General features: G+C 47.2%; 1 protein-coding gene and 1 long non-coding RNA gene across 23 annotated transcripts; one reads left to right on the top strand and one right to left on the bottom strand.

The window, feature by feature from the left end:
* Positions 1-6424: 6424 nt before the first annotated feature.
* On the top strand, positions 6425-13255 carry LOC120644530 (pentatricopeptide repeat-containing protein At5g14770, mitochondrial-like). Of its 22 annotated transcripts, none has more exons than XM_039921185.1 (11): positions 6425-8175; positions 8248-9583; positions 9679-9769; positions 9849-9947; positions 10448-11220; positions 11755-11831; positions 11956-12048; positions 12227-12281; positions 12504-12686; positions 12768-12838; positions 12964-13255. In XM_039921185.1, exons 1-2 carry the CDS (start codon positions 6570-6572, stop codon positions 9450-9452), a joined length of 2811 nt encoding a protein of 936 aa, XP_039777119.1. In that variant the 5' UTR covers positions 6425-6569; the 3' UTR covers positions 9453-9583; positions 9679-9769; positions 9849-9947; positions 10448-11220; positions 11755-11831; positions 11956-12048; positions 12227-12281; positions 12504-12686; positions 12768-12838; positions 12964-13255. The 22 variants fall into 22 exon arrangements, with proteins under 22 accessions (XP_039777119.1, XP_039777110.1, XP_039777107.1 ...); XM_039921176.1 differs by lacking the exon at positions 9679-9769 and having other exon boundaries at positions 6427-9583; positions 10448-10542; positions 10883-11015; positions 11140-11220; XM_039921173.1 differs by having other exon boundaries at positions 6427-9583; positions 9696-9769; positions 10448-10542; positions 11140-11220.
* Positions 13256-13332: 77 nt separating this feature from the next.
* LOC120644532 lies at positions 13333-15184 on the bottom strand. Its single transcript, XR_005663791.1, has 2 exons — positions 14798-15184; positions 13333-14330 (listed from the first exon to the last, which is right to left on the bottom strand). It is a non-coding gene; the product is annotated as an uncharacterized LOC120644532 (long non-coding RNA).
* Positions 15185-16374: the final 1190 nt, after the last annotated feature.

Genomic DNA, 16374 nt, shown 5'->3' with positions numbered 1-16374 from the left:
TGGCCTAACCAAATCCGTAGCACAACTCATGCACGAACTAAGCATGGATTGATAAAATATCAAGATAGCAAAGCAACCATGGTATATCTCTATATTATGAATAGAAGTCTGACAAGTTGAATACAAAGCCATACCGGGAGCCGAGGATTGCTCAACGACCCCGAGGACGACTTGCTTCGCTAAAGGAGAACTAGCCTAGCTCCACTACCTAGCTTAGAGAGCAAGAGAGAGAGAGCCTCTTTGGAATGAGTGGAATCAAGTGTGTGTGTGAGAGAGAAGGGTGAGAGGGGCCCTATTTATACTAGTGGAGGTCGGTTTCCGCCAAAAGTATATATGGAAGGTGATCAGGAGACTTGGGGGTGACTTCTCCTCGAAGCGCACCTACGGGAGGCCAGCCAGGTTCGGCCGACCCAGGGGGTCGGCCGCCCCCACCTGGCCACCTCTCGTCCTCATCCTTCTCTGGCAGGCTGACTTGTGGGCCCTGATATCTTTCCTTGTATGCATTATTCGTGGCGCGCCCGTTTGCTCTGCCAGATGGGTCCTCCTTATAAGTGTGTGGCGTCTGCTGCGTGTTTTCGTCTTATTCCGCTCTTACTCATCTGAAATATACAAAACTCGAAAATAACTATGGAGTAAGGTTAGTGATACAAATATGCGAGTAAGTTATATAGTTTTCCTTTATTATTGAGTCTAGTTTCCCTGGCTAGTTTGCCTAAATAAATTGCCAACTATCTTATAAGTCCAAACCCTATAATGACTTGCAATCGCCAACTTCCACATTGTACAACTTTTGTGAAATCCAAAGCCTACTATTAGCCAATGTGTTCGTGCTACCTCTTGTAATGATCATCACTAGGTTCTTATTTGTTGTGTTATCCAGAGTGTCGAGACTCTGTTGCAATAAACTTTGTCTTTTGTTATATGTAAATGTATTATCTGCTTGAACACTGAAAATGTGTATTATACAAAAACTGTTACATCTTTGCCAAGAGCGCGCGTTCTCCACTAGTTTTGGAACTAGAATAATATACAACCGGGTAGCATGGTGGATCTTATCTAGACCGTCCATCCAGATTTAGGGATGTGTGCTGTTCTAGCTGGTATGAGATGTATACAGTGGGTCCACCGTATATGTATACATCTGTACCTAATAAAATCTAGTCTCTCTCCGGCCAATGAACATTTGAACCCTCACCTCTCCCGTCCTCCCTCCCTCCGTCCTTCTATCTCTCTCTCTCTCCTCGCAAGCCGGCGCCCATGATGCTCCGGCCTGGCCAACGGCGGTGGTCCAGCCAGATCTACTACCACCCGAGCCGGATCCGGCGATGGCGGCTCTTATCCGGTGTTGCCGGGCCCAGATCAGGCTTGCGGGGCTGCGCGTGGCATTAGGAGCGCCGCGGCCGGCCGAGCTGCAGGCGGCGGTGGGGCCCGACTGCGGCCCGTTGAGCTCGATGAGGGCGACCGTGGCGGCGAGCTCGCGGGCATTAGCCTGGATGAGGAGGCGGCGACCGTCCAGCGCGGAGCGACGCACGCCGTAGCCGTCCTGGAGGTAGTGCTCGAGCCACTCGACTGTGGAGACTCGGTCGCCCCGCCGCGGGCCACGGCGATGCGACGGTCGACGCGTGCGTGCGCGGTCGCTCGCCGGGGATGCGCGTCATAGTGGCCTCCCTGCGTCCTCTTGCGGTGAGGCTCCTGCCAAAGCGCGTTCGAGCCTGACGGCGGCGCCACGACGAAGCTCCCCATCCTTATCATTTTCCACGGCGGCTACTTCGTCGTCGGGTCACCCGGCTGCCCCGAGCCCCCGACTTCGACCACTACGTGACCTCACTGGTCGCCGACGCCCGCGGCCTCACTGTCTCCGTCGACTACCACATGGCTCCCAAGCACCCGCTTCCCGCTGCCTACGACGACTCCTGGGTCGCGCTTAGCTGGGCGGTGTCCGGCATGGACACCTAGTTGTCTGACCATGGCGAACTCGGCCGCAGTGCGCTACCACGACATGTACAAGCAGGCCGGCGAGATCCGGATCCTGCTCGAGTACACAGACGCAGGCTCCTCTTGAGGGCCACCGCATCGTCAAAGAGGGGCTTCTCCTGCCCGCGAGCTCGCCTCCGGCGCGGGGCCACGTTCTAGGCGGCGACTTGCGGCGCGCTCCGCGGCATGGTCGCGGGCGTGCTGGTGCTGACTTTGGCCATGGGCGACGGGGCTGAAGAGCGCCATGGTGGCCGGCCTCCGCCTCACGGCCGTCCAGGAGCACAAGGGTATGCTCACTCAGACAACCATGGTGCTCACGAAGGAGGGCCAAGCGCCTGGACGTCCGCTTCTAGTTCAATCGCGTGGTGCCACAGCTTCATGCTATTCTCTCTCTTTGGCTTCGTGTTTATTTTTCTTTCTTGAATCAATTTCTTTGGGAAAAGCCTCCATGTTCTGTTCATTGGGGAGATGGTCCAGGAGTTGCTCATCTCTTGGTGCCTCTAAAGCTCATTTTCTTCTTTTAAGATAAAGAGCTAGCTTAGGATAAACATAGTTTGTTCTTTCTTTTCTTATTTTTTCATTAATTGTGTGGTGTTATTATTCTTCATGATGAACATACGTGTGTTCAAATGGTACATCATGAGGTACACCTATGTACATTTCAAATTTCTTAATGTACATCATCTGCAGCTTAACAGTAGATCGTGAGATACACCTATGTATATTTGATATTTATAATATTGTAATTACTAGTGTTAAACTGGCAGTTCGAGTGACTTGGTTCAACACCAAAAAGCATTGGTACAGTTGGATACCGGTGGTGCTAGCTTGCATCTGATGAACATATGTGTGTTCAAATGGTACACAACGCAGGTACACCTATATATAATATTTGATATGTATAATATCGTAATTACTAGTGTTAAAGTGGCCGTTCGAGTACTTGTTCAACACCAAAGAGCAGTGGTACGGTTGGTATCGGGAGTGCTTGCATATGATGAATACCATTAGTTTGTAGCGATAATTCAATTTTAGATTTTTTTTATCCTATTGTACATGAGAGAGAAAATGGCAATTAATAATGGTGCTGTTTTTGAAATTTGAATGAGTGATGCACGTTGAGTACACATCTTCCAAAGTCAAAAAAGCTACTGACATCAATGTACAACTTTGTGCAGCTTGCGGGCGTCCTTGCAAACTTATGTCATGTTGGCCTCTGTAAAGTGACTTTATGTCGCTGTTGGACTGAAACGGTATAATGCAAAAGATGTACGGTTCAAAAAAAAATACATCTCATATACGGTGAGAGAGGAAACAGATCGCACCCTCGATCACGAGATGAAGGGACAGGATAACATCTATCACAGCTGCAAGGTGTACCGATCATTTTTTTGCTAGTTTTGGCTTAAAAACATGGGGTTGGTGGAGTGGAGCTATTTTTTTTTGGAGTTGGAGAGTGCTCCCTAAGAGCAACTCCAATAGCTTAGCAATATTGATTTGGCTAGGTAAATTTGGATAAAGTGCAGTAAAAAAATCTTCCAACAGAATCTTCATCCCCCTTCCCTCGCTATCAGCTTCGCCATCTCTCCCCTGCCCCTCGCTTTTTTATCCAAGCGGCAGCGTCTCGCCATCTGCTCTCGCGCACGGGGGGTCCCACTTCCTGCGTCCTCCTGTCGCTCCTCCTGCTGCCGCCTCGCCTCCGTGGACCTCGCCCGCCGGCTTCGCCTCACCCCGTCCGGCCGCCACGGTGGCGGGAGGCGCAGGCCGCGATGGCGACGGCCCTCGGTCGGCGGCGGGGCCCTTCAACAGCGGTGCCCCTCGGCGAAGCCGAACACTAGATAGCTAGTAGACGGTGGCGGCCTTCCCCTGCTACCTTCTCATGGCGCTCGAGGCTGGCAGGAACGTGGCTCGTCGGCTGCCGCAACACCGGGAAGAAGAGCGCATCCTGCCCTGCGACGCCGCCCAGTAGGGCGGGCTTCGCCGGCGTTCGCCATCCCCGCGTCGCGCTGCGTCACACCAGGGAGGGGGCCGCCGTGAGGTCCCACCGGGCCGGGATGGAGGGGAGTAGAGGATGTGAGGCCAGCAGAGAGGATGAGGAAGGAGGAAGAAGAGTATGACGTGTAGGACCCATGTGTTAGTGGGTGTGGAGGGGAAGAATTGAAGAAGCTGTTGGCATTTGAAGAGTGAGAAATAGAGAGTCTGTTGAAGTAAACCTCTTCATATAAAGAGGAATCTGTTTAGAAAGTTAGATGGAGTGTCAAATAGGAAGAAAAAAAAGGCCGTGTTTGGTTTGGTGTGGAAAAATTTTTCATGGAAACTTTTTGCCCCTTTGACCATTAATTAGGAGTATTAAATGAAGTCTAATTACAAAACCAGCTCCACAACCCCCGTGTAAATCGCAAGACGAATCTAATGAGACCTTTGATCGTGTGATTAGAGGATAGTTACTGTAGCATCAATGTAGCAAATTAACATTTAATTACCGTCATTAGATTCGTCTCGAAAAGTTACACCCATCCCTGAAAAGGTTTTACAAATAGACTTCATTTAGTACTCCATATATATTCATCTTTTTGTATAAAGTTGACATGATAGCTAACCAAATACGACCAAAAATAGCTACTCTTTTGGAGTTGCTCTAACAGCCTTAGCCCATCCTATCGACACCTTCCAGACTCCAGAGCCAGCCGCCGCCTGCCCACTTCGGGTCTGTTTGGTTTATGGGCTTATTCTAGCCTGGCTAGAATTTGGAGCCAGGCCAGCCCAAAGCCTGTCCAGTGTTAGCCACGAGCTCGTATTTGGTTTCTTGGTCAATTTAAGCCTGACTAGCTCAAGATCGTGTCTGGTTGCTTGCATATTTGATGCAATAACCATGTCTTACGTGTTGGTGAAGTTACTGACCTCTTTCCGGTCTCTCTTGCCCTCGCTCCATCCACATCATCGTCAACCCAACCCATCGATGCCGGCACCCAGGAGGCCCTGCTCCATCATCCACTCATCCTTGTTCCGGCCGTGAAGGTCTATCCCCGCCGCCTCCATGTGTGATTGATTTAACTAATCAATTCGATTGCGGTTCATATCAGCGAGCTAGAGCAATTTGAAGTCCAAATCAATTCATGAGCAAATCAATTTCTAGGATCAAGTTCAGCAGCCGGAGATGGAAGAGAGGAGGCAGTGGATGGGTGGGGAGAGGAAGCCAAGTGGGTGGAGGAGTGCTGCCGTCCGCCGCTTGCAGGTGAATCTGCCACCGGTTGCGCTCCAGGCCTCGTGCGAGGGCGACCTCCGCCGTTGGCACACGCATGGGCGAGCTTTGGCCTTGACCGCACGTGTGGGCGAGCTCCGCCGCCGGCCGTCGAGCCTACCATGCGGGAGGGTTGAGGGGGAGCGACGCCAGCGGCAAGGAGCGCATCCGGCCGTGCGAGCGAGAGCACCAAGCTCCGGCGCGGCGTCCGCGCGCAGGTGCTCCATCGGCCGCATGCGGGAGTACGTGCTTCGCCGCCGCAGCCGAGTGCTCCCCGCCGCGAAAGCGGGGCTCGAGCTCCGATGTTGGGTGCGGGAGCTGGACCTCCGCTGCCGAGTGCAGAGCTGCTGTTGGAGAACAACGATGGGAAAGAATCGAGGTTCACCGCTGCTGTTGGTGAACGAGGAAGAAGGAGGTGGATGCACGGGAGGTGAGGCGAGACAAGCTTTTAGATTGGACAAGTCTAGCTAACCGGAGACGGCCGAATCTCGCGTTCCTGTGGAGCCAGACCAAGAGGCCGATTTGGCTTGATGTAGCCCGGCTACAGAGGTAGTCAGACAACCAAATATGGGCCGTGTTTGGTTACAGAGGAAATTTTTCGGGCACGTTTTCCGAGAAGAGAATCTCGTATGTATGGAGTACTAAATGAAGTCTATTTGCAAAACCTTTTTAGGGACGGGTGTAACTTTTCGCGATGAATCTAATGACGGTAATTAATTGATGATTTGCTACAGTGATGCTACAGTACCTTGCTCTACTCGTGCGGTTAAAGGCCTTATTAGATTCGTCTCGCGATTTAAAGGGGGCTGTGGAGGTGGTTTTGTAATTAGACTTTATTTGATACTCTAAATTAGTGGTCAAAGATGGAAAAAAAATTTCATCAAATCCAACCAAACACGGCCATGGACTGGGTGGCTTACGGAGCGGGGTTTAGCCACCCAACCGGACCTTTCGCCTCCGCGGCTCCGCCTGGCGTCCCGCACCCAGGCCGCTCCCTCTCCCGAGCTCCGCCGGTCCGCCCTCCGCCCTCCGCCCCGCCCACGGCCAGCTCGGAAGCCGGCGCCGCCGACCCCAGCCCCGCCACTTCCACTTCGCCCCGACCCCGACCACGGCGCGGCGGCGCACCGTCTCCGGCCCTCCGCCCCCCGCCCAACCGCCCGCGCGCCGCGCCCACCGCCGCCGGCCCTCGGCACCGGCCAGCACCCACGGCGGCGGCGAATCGACGGCGCGGGGCCGCGGGTGCAGCGGATCGACGGCGGCGGCCCCGACAAGCGCGCGGCGGCGGCATCTCTGTCTGGCTGTCGGCTCTTCCTCTTTGCTCGGTTAGTTGACCGAATGCCCACCCCGACCGCCGATGGGCGCTAGTCCGCTCCTCCCACTCCCATGGGCCATGGCGGCAGCCTCTCCTCAAATATCGCCCACCCTTCACGCCTCTTTCCTTTGCTCTTTCGCGCTCGCCCTCCTCCGCGCCGGCCGCCTCGCCGCCGCCTCCCACATCGTCTCCTCACTTCCCGCCTCCCCTCCCGCTCGCCTCCTCCGACGCCTCATCCCCGCCCTTGCCTCCTCGGGCCTCGCCGCCGCCGCCGTCCGCTTCCGTCCCGTTCCAGGTGACTCCCGCACCCTCAACGCGATCATCCTCTCCTACTGCAACCTCCGCTTGCTCCGCCCCGCGCTCAGCCTCCTCCGTTCCTCCTCCAGACCCCAGTCGCAGGTTGCGGCTGATACCGTTAGCTACAACATCTTCCTCACTGGCCTCTCCGAGCAGGGCCACGGCAAGCTCGCTCCGCCCTTGCTCGCCGAGATGTGCAAGCGCGGCGTGCCCTTCGATGGGGTCACCGTGAACACAGTGCTCGTGGGGTTGTGTGGGGCCGGCCTGGTGAACGAAGCCACGAGATTGGCTGAGATGCTGGTAGGAGGCCGAGGAATCGAGACCTTAGATGTGGTGGGATGGAATGCTCTCATTGATGGGTATTGTAAAGTCCAGGGCATGGCCGCAGCATTGGCTGTGGCACAGAGGATGAGGACACAAGGGGTGGTGCTTGATGTTGTGGGGTATAATAGCTTAGTTGCTGGGTTTTGCCACTCCGGTGATGTTGGTGCTGCATGGGACGTAGTGGATTCAATGAAGGCGGACGGGGTGGAGCCGAATGTGGTGACATACACTGCGTTCATCGGGGAGTACTGTAAGAGGAAGGGGATTGAGGAGGCGTTCAATTTGTACGAGGGAATGGTGAGGTTGGGTGTGCTGCCGGATGTGGTCACACTTAGTGCTCTTGTCGATGGGCTCTGCAGGGATGGCCGGTTCACAGAGGCATATGCACTTTTCCGGGAGATGGACCAGATTGGAGCTGCGCCGAACCATGTGACGTACTGTACACTTATTGATTCATTAGTGAAAGCGCGGAGGGTCAAGGAATCTCTTGGTTTATTGGGAGAGATGGCTTCAAGAGGTGTGGTCATTGATCTGGTCATGTATACAGCTCTGATGGACTGTTTAGGTAAGGAAGGGAAGATTGAGGAAGTGAAAGACATGCTTCAGCATGCTCTATTGGATAATCTCACTCCCAATTGTGTTACTTACACTGTACTGATTGACACCCACTGCAGAACAGGCAACATCGATGGGGCAGAGCAGGTGCTGTTGCAAATGGAGGAGAAATCTGTTAGCCCAAATGTTGTTACATTCTCATCAATCCTCAGAGGTCTAGTCAAAAGGGGATGCCTCAGTAAAGCAGCTGATTATATGAGGAAGATGAAGGACATTGGGATTGCTCCTAATGTTGTGACCTATGGAATACTTATTGATGGATTCTTCAAGTGCCAGGGGCAAGAAGCAGCTCTTGATGTGTACCGTAGTATGTTGCATGATGGTGTTGAACCAAACAACTTTGTTGTTGACTCACTGGTAAATGGTCTGAGAAAGAATGGGAATATAGAGGATGCTGAAGAATTATTTAAAGGTATGGGTGAACATGGTCTGTTGCTAGACTGTGTAAATTATACCACCTTAATTGACGGGCTTTTTAAAACAGGAAACATGCCAGCTGCTTTTAAGGTTGGTCAGGAGTTGATGGAGAAAAAACTACCACCTGATGCTGTTGTCTATAATGTGTTTATCAATTCCCTTTGCATGCTTGGCAAGTTCAACGAAGCAAAATCTTTTTTGAAAGAAATGAGAAATACGGGCATAGAACCTGATCAAGCAACATATAACACTCTGATCGCCGCACAGTGCAGGGAAGGAAAGACCTCCAAAGCTCTAAAGCTACTGGATGAAATGAAGCGGAGTTCTATAAAGCCTAATCTCATCACATATACTACACTTGTTGTGGGCCTTCTTGAAGTTGGGGCTGTGGAGAAGGCAAAATATTTGCTTAATGAGATGGCTTCTGCTGGATTCACTCCAACCTCTCTGACCCATCGAAGGGTGCTGCAAGCATGTTCTGAAAGCAGGAGATTGGATGTGATTTTGGAAATTCATGAATGGATGATAAATGCTGGTCTTCATGCTGACACCATTGTCTATAATACACTTGTGCATGTTTTCTGTTGTCATGGAATGACTAGGAAAGCTACAGTTGTTTTGGATGAAATGTTGGAGAGAGGAATTGCACCAGATACTATCACATTAAATGCTCTCATTCTCGGCCATTGTAAGAGTGACCATCTAGATAATGCATTTGCTATGTATGCTCAGATGCTTCGTCAAGGCCTGTCACCAAATATAGCTACTTTCAACACTCTTCTCGGTGGTCTTGAGTCCACTGGAAGAATTGGAGAAGCGGATACTGTTCTCTGTGAGATGAACAAGATGGGCCTTGAACCCAATAATCTCACCTATGATATACTGGTGTCAGGATATGCAAAGAAGAGCAATAAAGTTGAAGCACTGAGGCTGTATTGTGATATGGTGGGTAAAGGCTTTATTCCCAAAGCAAGCACATACAATTCACTAATAAATGACTTTGCCAAAGCTGGAATGATGAATCAAGCTAAAGAGCTGTTCAACGAAATGAAAAGTAGAGGAGTTTTACATACACCCTCAACTTATGACATCCTTTTGAATGGATGGTCAAAGCTTAGAAATGGAACTGAAGTGAGAAAACTTTTCATAGATATGAAAGAGATAGGATTTAAACCATCTAAAGGCACTCTTAGTTTTATATCCAAAGCATTTTCAAAGCCGGGAATGACTTGGGAAGCTCGACGTTTACTGAAGACCCTTTTTAAAGATTAAGAAAAAAAATGAGGTGTCAATATAATATCAGCCGTCCAAAATCGATCCTACTCAAATTCCTCGTCCAATGATTGAAGCATCAGTCATCATTTATGATACCCGTCAAGGTGGCCAAGCAACCGTTCCCCCCGGTATGTCTTATAGCTACAATCGTGTAAATGGTGTTTATTTTCATTCAGATATTGTTGCTGGCCAAAACTGTTCCTGCCTCTTATATGTGTAAAAGGAACTTATTGATCACAGGCTGCATCTAGCGAATTTATTGTTAAGGAACTGGGAACTGTAGCCCTCAATTAATGCGGTGCACTGTGAATCAAGTAGCTTTGTTGAATAGTTATTTGTATCTCTGGTGTCTTTGTCTCTTTGTTGATCTACTGCTAATTCATGTTCTCTCAGATACCTTGTACTGGTGATCTCGTCACATTGTCGGGCATGCCTTTAGCTCTGATGGTTTAACCTTTCGCCCTTCCTCACCCATCTGAGGAACCTATTCAGGTATTTGTTGTCACTTTTTGCACCTAGAGAAACACCGCACATCTTCAGCGAACTATGTAAATAGATGACCAAATTGATAGGTGCATCTTCAGCGAACTATATAAATAGATGACCAAATTGATAGGTGCATCTTCAGCGAACTATATAAATAGATGACCAAATCGATTGGTACTGTAATAAAGTCAACTTTAGATTTTTTTTAATACTTCGAAGCACTATCTTATCTAATCCATGAAGTCCTTGTAACATCTGCATCATAGCATATGCATCAAATAGTCTGTGTGGAACTTGTATCTTCTATATGATGCAATCTTATTTATATTTCTTCACGCTACTATTCGGTTCACTTAAAACTGGCAAATTTATGGAACTTGGACTAGTAAGCTATTGAATAAGAGTTTCATCAGGCAGCCCACTGTCCTTCCATTTATATTAGTTTCTTGTTCGCTTTGATTTTTGCATATACTATTCAATGAGAACCCATCATAATAATATTTCAGGTTCGTGATCCAATGCGTGCTTTATACTTCTTCCTTATTGATGTGCAACTGCTGCGGCTTGCAGTGCTATTGCCCAGGCTATTTCAGATCCGCCAGTAAGTTATGTGTACTGGACTCTTGTAGTCTGATTCAGGAACACATATATGCCATTATATGTCCTTTTTTTTAATCATGAGTACCGTAGCGACAAATTGAACTGCAGCACTGTCTATAATTTGATATTTCTCCCCTTATATTGTTTTGTATTCTTTCTTGTACAAAAGTTACTTATATGATGACCGGGTGAGCATTGTAGTTTTTATGAGTGACAGTAAAGTAAATTCTTTAATTCTGACAATTTGTTGTATTATCAGTTTTGAGTATTATTAGATAGGTCATAGTTTTATGGTGCTACTTTGGGCTCAGCTATCTTTGTTCTATCTGTTGTTACTCTAGGAACTGAGTATCTAGTTGATTTTCGACATCTACATAATGGCACAACCGCACAATGACCGAACAAGAACATGGAGTGAACATCATTGTTTGATTGTTTGGCATGGTTTAAATAAAGCATCATCTACAAACGATGGTCCTCACTGCCGACAAGCCCATTTTCCCAGGAGTTCATATCCATGTATCCATATGGAGTGAACGCTATTTACAGAATGAAACCTGGTTTACATCACTTACTGTTTTTTTCCTGTCTAATGTAGGAGGGTCCTCGGACAATGGTTGGTTTTGGCACGTTTGATTCTGCTATTCACTTCTACAGTCTTAAACGTGCTCAGCAGCAGGTACTCACATTATCTTAACAGCATTGCTCTGAAGGCACATTAGACATTATATTGTAACTAGCATTTTCTTTAAACTTGTCCTTAGCAACAGGACTTTGGCTTTGCATCGATGTGGCATTTTCTGTAGAAGCAGCCTTTTTGGAGTTGTACTGTCAGTTCTCAATGGAATGTTATTCCCAGAAAAAATGAAATTCTGCTGCGCAGGGCAACGGAGCACAGCAACCACATTCTGATTTTTTTTTTATGCAAATGTGGATTCAAACCCTGAAATAGTGGGAATGTTAATCATCTCACTTTTCCTTTTTACTTTGGTAGTGAAAGTCTTGAATTGATCAGTAATTCTGTTTCTCCATTTGACCATATTTTAGTTTACAATTATATGCGTCTTTTTGCTTTTAACAGGTCATATATGTGTGTGTAGAAACAGCATTTTTATTGTCATTTATGCCATCTCTTATCTTTTTCTTAGTACAATTTGTTTCTGCATAGATGTTAGATATCTGAGTTGTCTCAGTAACCTTCTTTCTCTTGCAGCCTTTGATGCTCATCATTCCTGATGTTCAAGATGTATATACACCTCTTCAGATGGATCTTATTTCCCAGTTTCAGAGGTTTGTATTTGAGCAGATGAGATTTGGTAGTACCTTTTATTTCATTTGCTCAAAAAGATTTAAAAGAAACCTATTGTGCTTGAAAACATTTTTTTATCATGCAACTTTTCCTTTGTGGTTTTAGTGCCGGGAGAATCTGGAACAGTTGGTAGAAAGCATCCCGAACATGTTTGACAATAATAGGGTTGCTGATTCTGCTTTTGGAGCAGCTATGAAGGTACCGGTTTTACATTTCACGGGTGCTAGACTGCTAGGTCTATTTCAACTTGGCATTAGGTCTTGCTGAACAACAAATCATATTCAACATTTTTATGCAAGCTACTAGAAATTCTTGTGTTCAGATTTTACTCCTTTGGTTAATTGAATAACATTTTTCTTGTTTGTATTCTCTTTAGGCTGGCTTCCTGGCAATTAAATCTACTGGTGGAAAACTTCTTGTTTTCCAATCAGGTATACTTGTTAACTGATCATTGATAAGTTAATTTCAAGAGTTATATTTTTTGCCAACTCTGCTAAGTGTTTATTTTGTTTGCTTTGGCACTTGCTTTTTTAGATGCATGCTGACTTAATTAGTGAGCAATATTTTCACTATGTTTAAATTGATCTTTGTCTGTTGCTTCGTAACAAGTGGTACATTCTAGTTCAGCAAATTCTACCTGTTGTTAGTACCAGGTTGGAAAGGCACTGCTATATCCACTAATTGTTGCCAACAAAGGTGCCTCAAGGAAAGATAGCAAAGTTACAACTAAGCAAAATACAGACAAACATAGGATTAAATCATTTCATGAATCGCAGCCAATTAAGTGTGGTACATGTGGCAAAGGAGGTCATAATAGGAGGACATGCCCGTGGAGAGTAAGCAAATTTGTATATCTTTGTAGTAATTATGCAGTCTATTTTTGTGTTGTAGTGCTACTGATTCTTTTTCATTTGTAGGCTCCATAAAACCCCAAGGTATTAGATGTTCATTTGTACTGCATCGGTTCTCCAGTTTTCTTTTTCATTAGGTACTTACTGCACAATGGCTTCCTGCTTCTTACTTGTATTAACTACTTCACTCGATACATGCATATCATGGCTTCCTGCAATCCTGCTTCTTACTCATATTAGCTACTTCACTCGATACATGCAGGGAATTTAAACAGATCTGCACCTGCAAACATGGGCCCTGCTGGAGTGTTAGAGCTGCTTTACATTGGGACTTCTGGCTTTGCTATTACATCCTGAAGTTTATATGTGGAAGTGTTGTGAAATTTGATCAAACTTGTTTTGCTTTTAAAAATGATATGAACCTTTGATTTTAGTTGAGTATTTCTCTTCCGAAGGCATGTGTTGTAAAGTCTGAAATTGTGCCATTTAGATTGACAAACATTATACAGACAGAAAGCGAGATAATTACCCTGTCTATTTGAGCTTGAGTCACATATGTTCAGAATGTGTACAGTACTGTTTCTGAAGACATGTTTTTTCATAATCCGTATGGATGGGCCATGCGTACCAATTTCAGCATATCTTGAAGATTTATTATAAAATTAAACACATATCAGGCTATCACATCTTGCATATGTAACCAACCAGATACAGGTCGTGCTCAAATATGCAATCCATTCATAAAGATCTAAACAGATGATACGCCAAAGACATTCAGGCTAGACCGTTTACAGCCATCTTTTAGACAAATGAACACAGAAACTGCTAGCACTAAAAAAAAACGATACAGTAAATCTTTTATCGGCCACCCCTTCCAGTGTAAAACATCCATGATAAAGCTGCGGCTCCCTTCCTACTTTTCCTCAAGATCTGTACTCGCGGCCTTGGGTGACGATGGCGCTGCTTGTAGCCACTGCTCTACAAAATTCTTTCCATCTACAAATTCAAGGAAAGAAGATGATTAGAACATACACTGCAGTCATTTCAGATTTTTAGGAAGCCATTGAACTGGGCAAAATTAACTGACATGAGAGAATAGATAGGGATATACTCAACACAACATGTCAGTGATCACAGCCACAGTACAGCTAGCAGGGTTGAAATGTTGATGTAAGCAATCTGCACAAACTGCCCTAAATGCACCATTGGATAGTCTTCACTTTTACAAACTCAGCCAAAGAAACATTCCAGAGTTCGATCAGTACAAACTGCCCTACCTAGCAATTCAGTGATGATATCCATCTCATAAAAATTAGAAGGAGCCTAAACAGTATCAGAGTTCCATCAGTGAACCCAAAATAAAAATGCTACTAGGAGCCGAGTAAATGGAGATCAATTTCTGGGACCTCGATCTATGTTGCAATTTGCAATGGAAGAGGAGTCGGATTCCGAAGTGGATTCGCAGACGCGAGTGCGTGTGCCTGGCGGGCTGATCCGAACAGATGGGTCACGAAACTGCCGGCGCATCCAATCTTCTTGGCCGGACGGGGCGGCCCGATTGTATGATCGAATCCCAACAACCTAAAGCGCACGAATCGAAATGATTGGGCTATCCTCGCCCAAATCTATCTGTAAAAAAAGAGTTATAACGAACCACGATTCAAATCAATCAGATCTTTATCTGTAAAAGACTATGACCCCGTTTGGTTGCGCGATGTAAAAATTTTAAAAAGACATCTTTTTACATTTGAAGTACTAAACATAAACTAATCACAAAAATAATTACAGAACTCGTCTGTAAATCGCGAGACGAATCTAATGTGCCTAATTAAGCCGCCACTAGAGGTTATTCACTGTAGCATTACTGTAGCAATTTAGCATATAATTACAGCACAATTAGATTCGTCTCGCCATTTACAGACAACAGTCGCAATGCATTTTTTATTTCGTTTAGATTTAAGTCTCCATGCAGGTGTCGGAATTTTTTTTTTGGAATTTTGATTTTTACATCTAAACACGGGCTATATATATTGAGGACAACGATTGTTACCAATCTACCAAAACGAATCGGAATTCTGCACGCCGTCGCCGTGTACCTGAATTAGAATCCCGTCAGCGCCGCTGTTTGCAGTCCACGCCGTGTCGGGCTTCGAAGGGCACGCAATCGCAGCTCCGCAGGTACGATCATGCAACTTGGTAGACACCTCTAGACAGGTCACAGGCGACGATGGGCGAGCCGGCGAGAGCTCCGCGCCCGGCGGTGGCGGATGCAGGCGCACCGGGAAGGCAGGAACTAGCCGCGCAGTCAGCGGCGGCGGCCTGGCACCCTCGCGCTCGCGAGTCGCCGGCGACCCTAGCCGGCCGCCTGCCCATGGGGACTGCTTGCTGGGTCTGGGGTTAGCGCAGATCTTGGTGGCGGGGATGACGGCGCTCGGCGCAGCTGGTGGCTGCGCGAGCAGGGTAGCAGCGCGAGAATTGACGGGCGGGACAGAGAAGATGGGTTTAGGGTAGTGTTGGCCGTCTGATTTTTGGCCCATAGATGCATAGTTTTTTTTTTCATTTTCTGAATAATTTCAGTGATTCTAAATTCGTTCCAAATATGCATCATGCAGCAGCCATGGCAGGGACAGATGGGAAGTATACCATCTTCCATGGAAAAATTTGTTGATGCTATGGTTCTAATGTCTGATAACCATAGGGCAAAGGTTGAATAACTTGGTTTGGGGGCATGATCCACATGAAGTCGATCAAAATACGTAAGAGTTTACTATCACCCTGTTGCAGGGATATGCATGGGCGACGAAAAACAAAAAATTTTACCCCCATAAACCAAGAACTACTGCGGTTATAGATCACGATATTATTACTAGACGCGTAGATGAAGAACTTAAGTGCGTCGGTGTCGAGCAGATGGAAGCCAGCAGTACAGTTGCAGGATCCTCCTCACATGCGGCTCGTCCTTGTGCAGCAGATGCAATACCTCCAAGGTATCCACAAGTACGGTGAAAGAAGCGTCGCGCTCTGAACTGCTAGGTCCGCGAGAACAACCTAGACCTAGGGCTCACGGGTAGGCTGCAAGCTTGGGCGCGAGGAGAGAGATCAATCTCCTCCATGCGCCCCACCTTTGCTTTTATAGCTCTGAGGGCTTCTCTCTTGGGCGTCCAAGCCCCAAGCCCAAATCCAACTCGAATCTTATCCTCATTGGGCTTTCATCCCCTTAAATGTGTAACCCTATGGGCTCACATGCGAAAAGACATGGCCCGAGTACTCTTACTCGATCCAATAGTTGATAGCGGCATTTAGCAAGACATGTCAACTCTTATGCGCACGCAAGGATCAAAACAGATGAGCCATCACAATATATAAAATGCACGGAGTATCTGGACATCTACCCGGAGTATCCAGGGCACTTAATCGGACGTCCGAACCCTTGTTCGGAGTATCTGGACATATACCCGGAGTATTTGGGTACTGGGTCGGATGTCCGAATTTCAGTCAGGAGTATCCGGACTATCTAGTAAGACCAGTTGATGTTCCTTTTGCCACACGATATTTGCTCCAGCTCCAAGCTGCACACGATAGGACAAAGGTTGAAGACTTGGTTTGGGGGGCATGCTCCACATGAAGTCGGTCAAAATGCGTAAGAGTTTAGGGAAGTGTTTGCTTGATAATT

Source organism: Panicum virgatum, chromosome 8K (assembly GCF_016808335.1).
Source record: "Panicum virgatum strain AP13 chromosome 8K, P.virgatum_v5, whole genome shotgun sequence".
Taxonomy (NCBI): domain Eukaryota; kingdom Viridiplantae; phylum Streptophyta; class Magnoliopsida; order Poales; family Poaceae; genus Panicum; species Panicum virgatum.
Note: the sequence above shows the minus strand (reverse complement) of the source record. Positions and strands in the feature narration are given on the sequence as shown.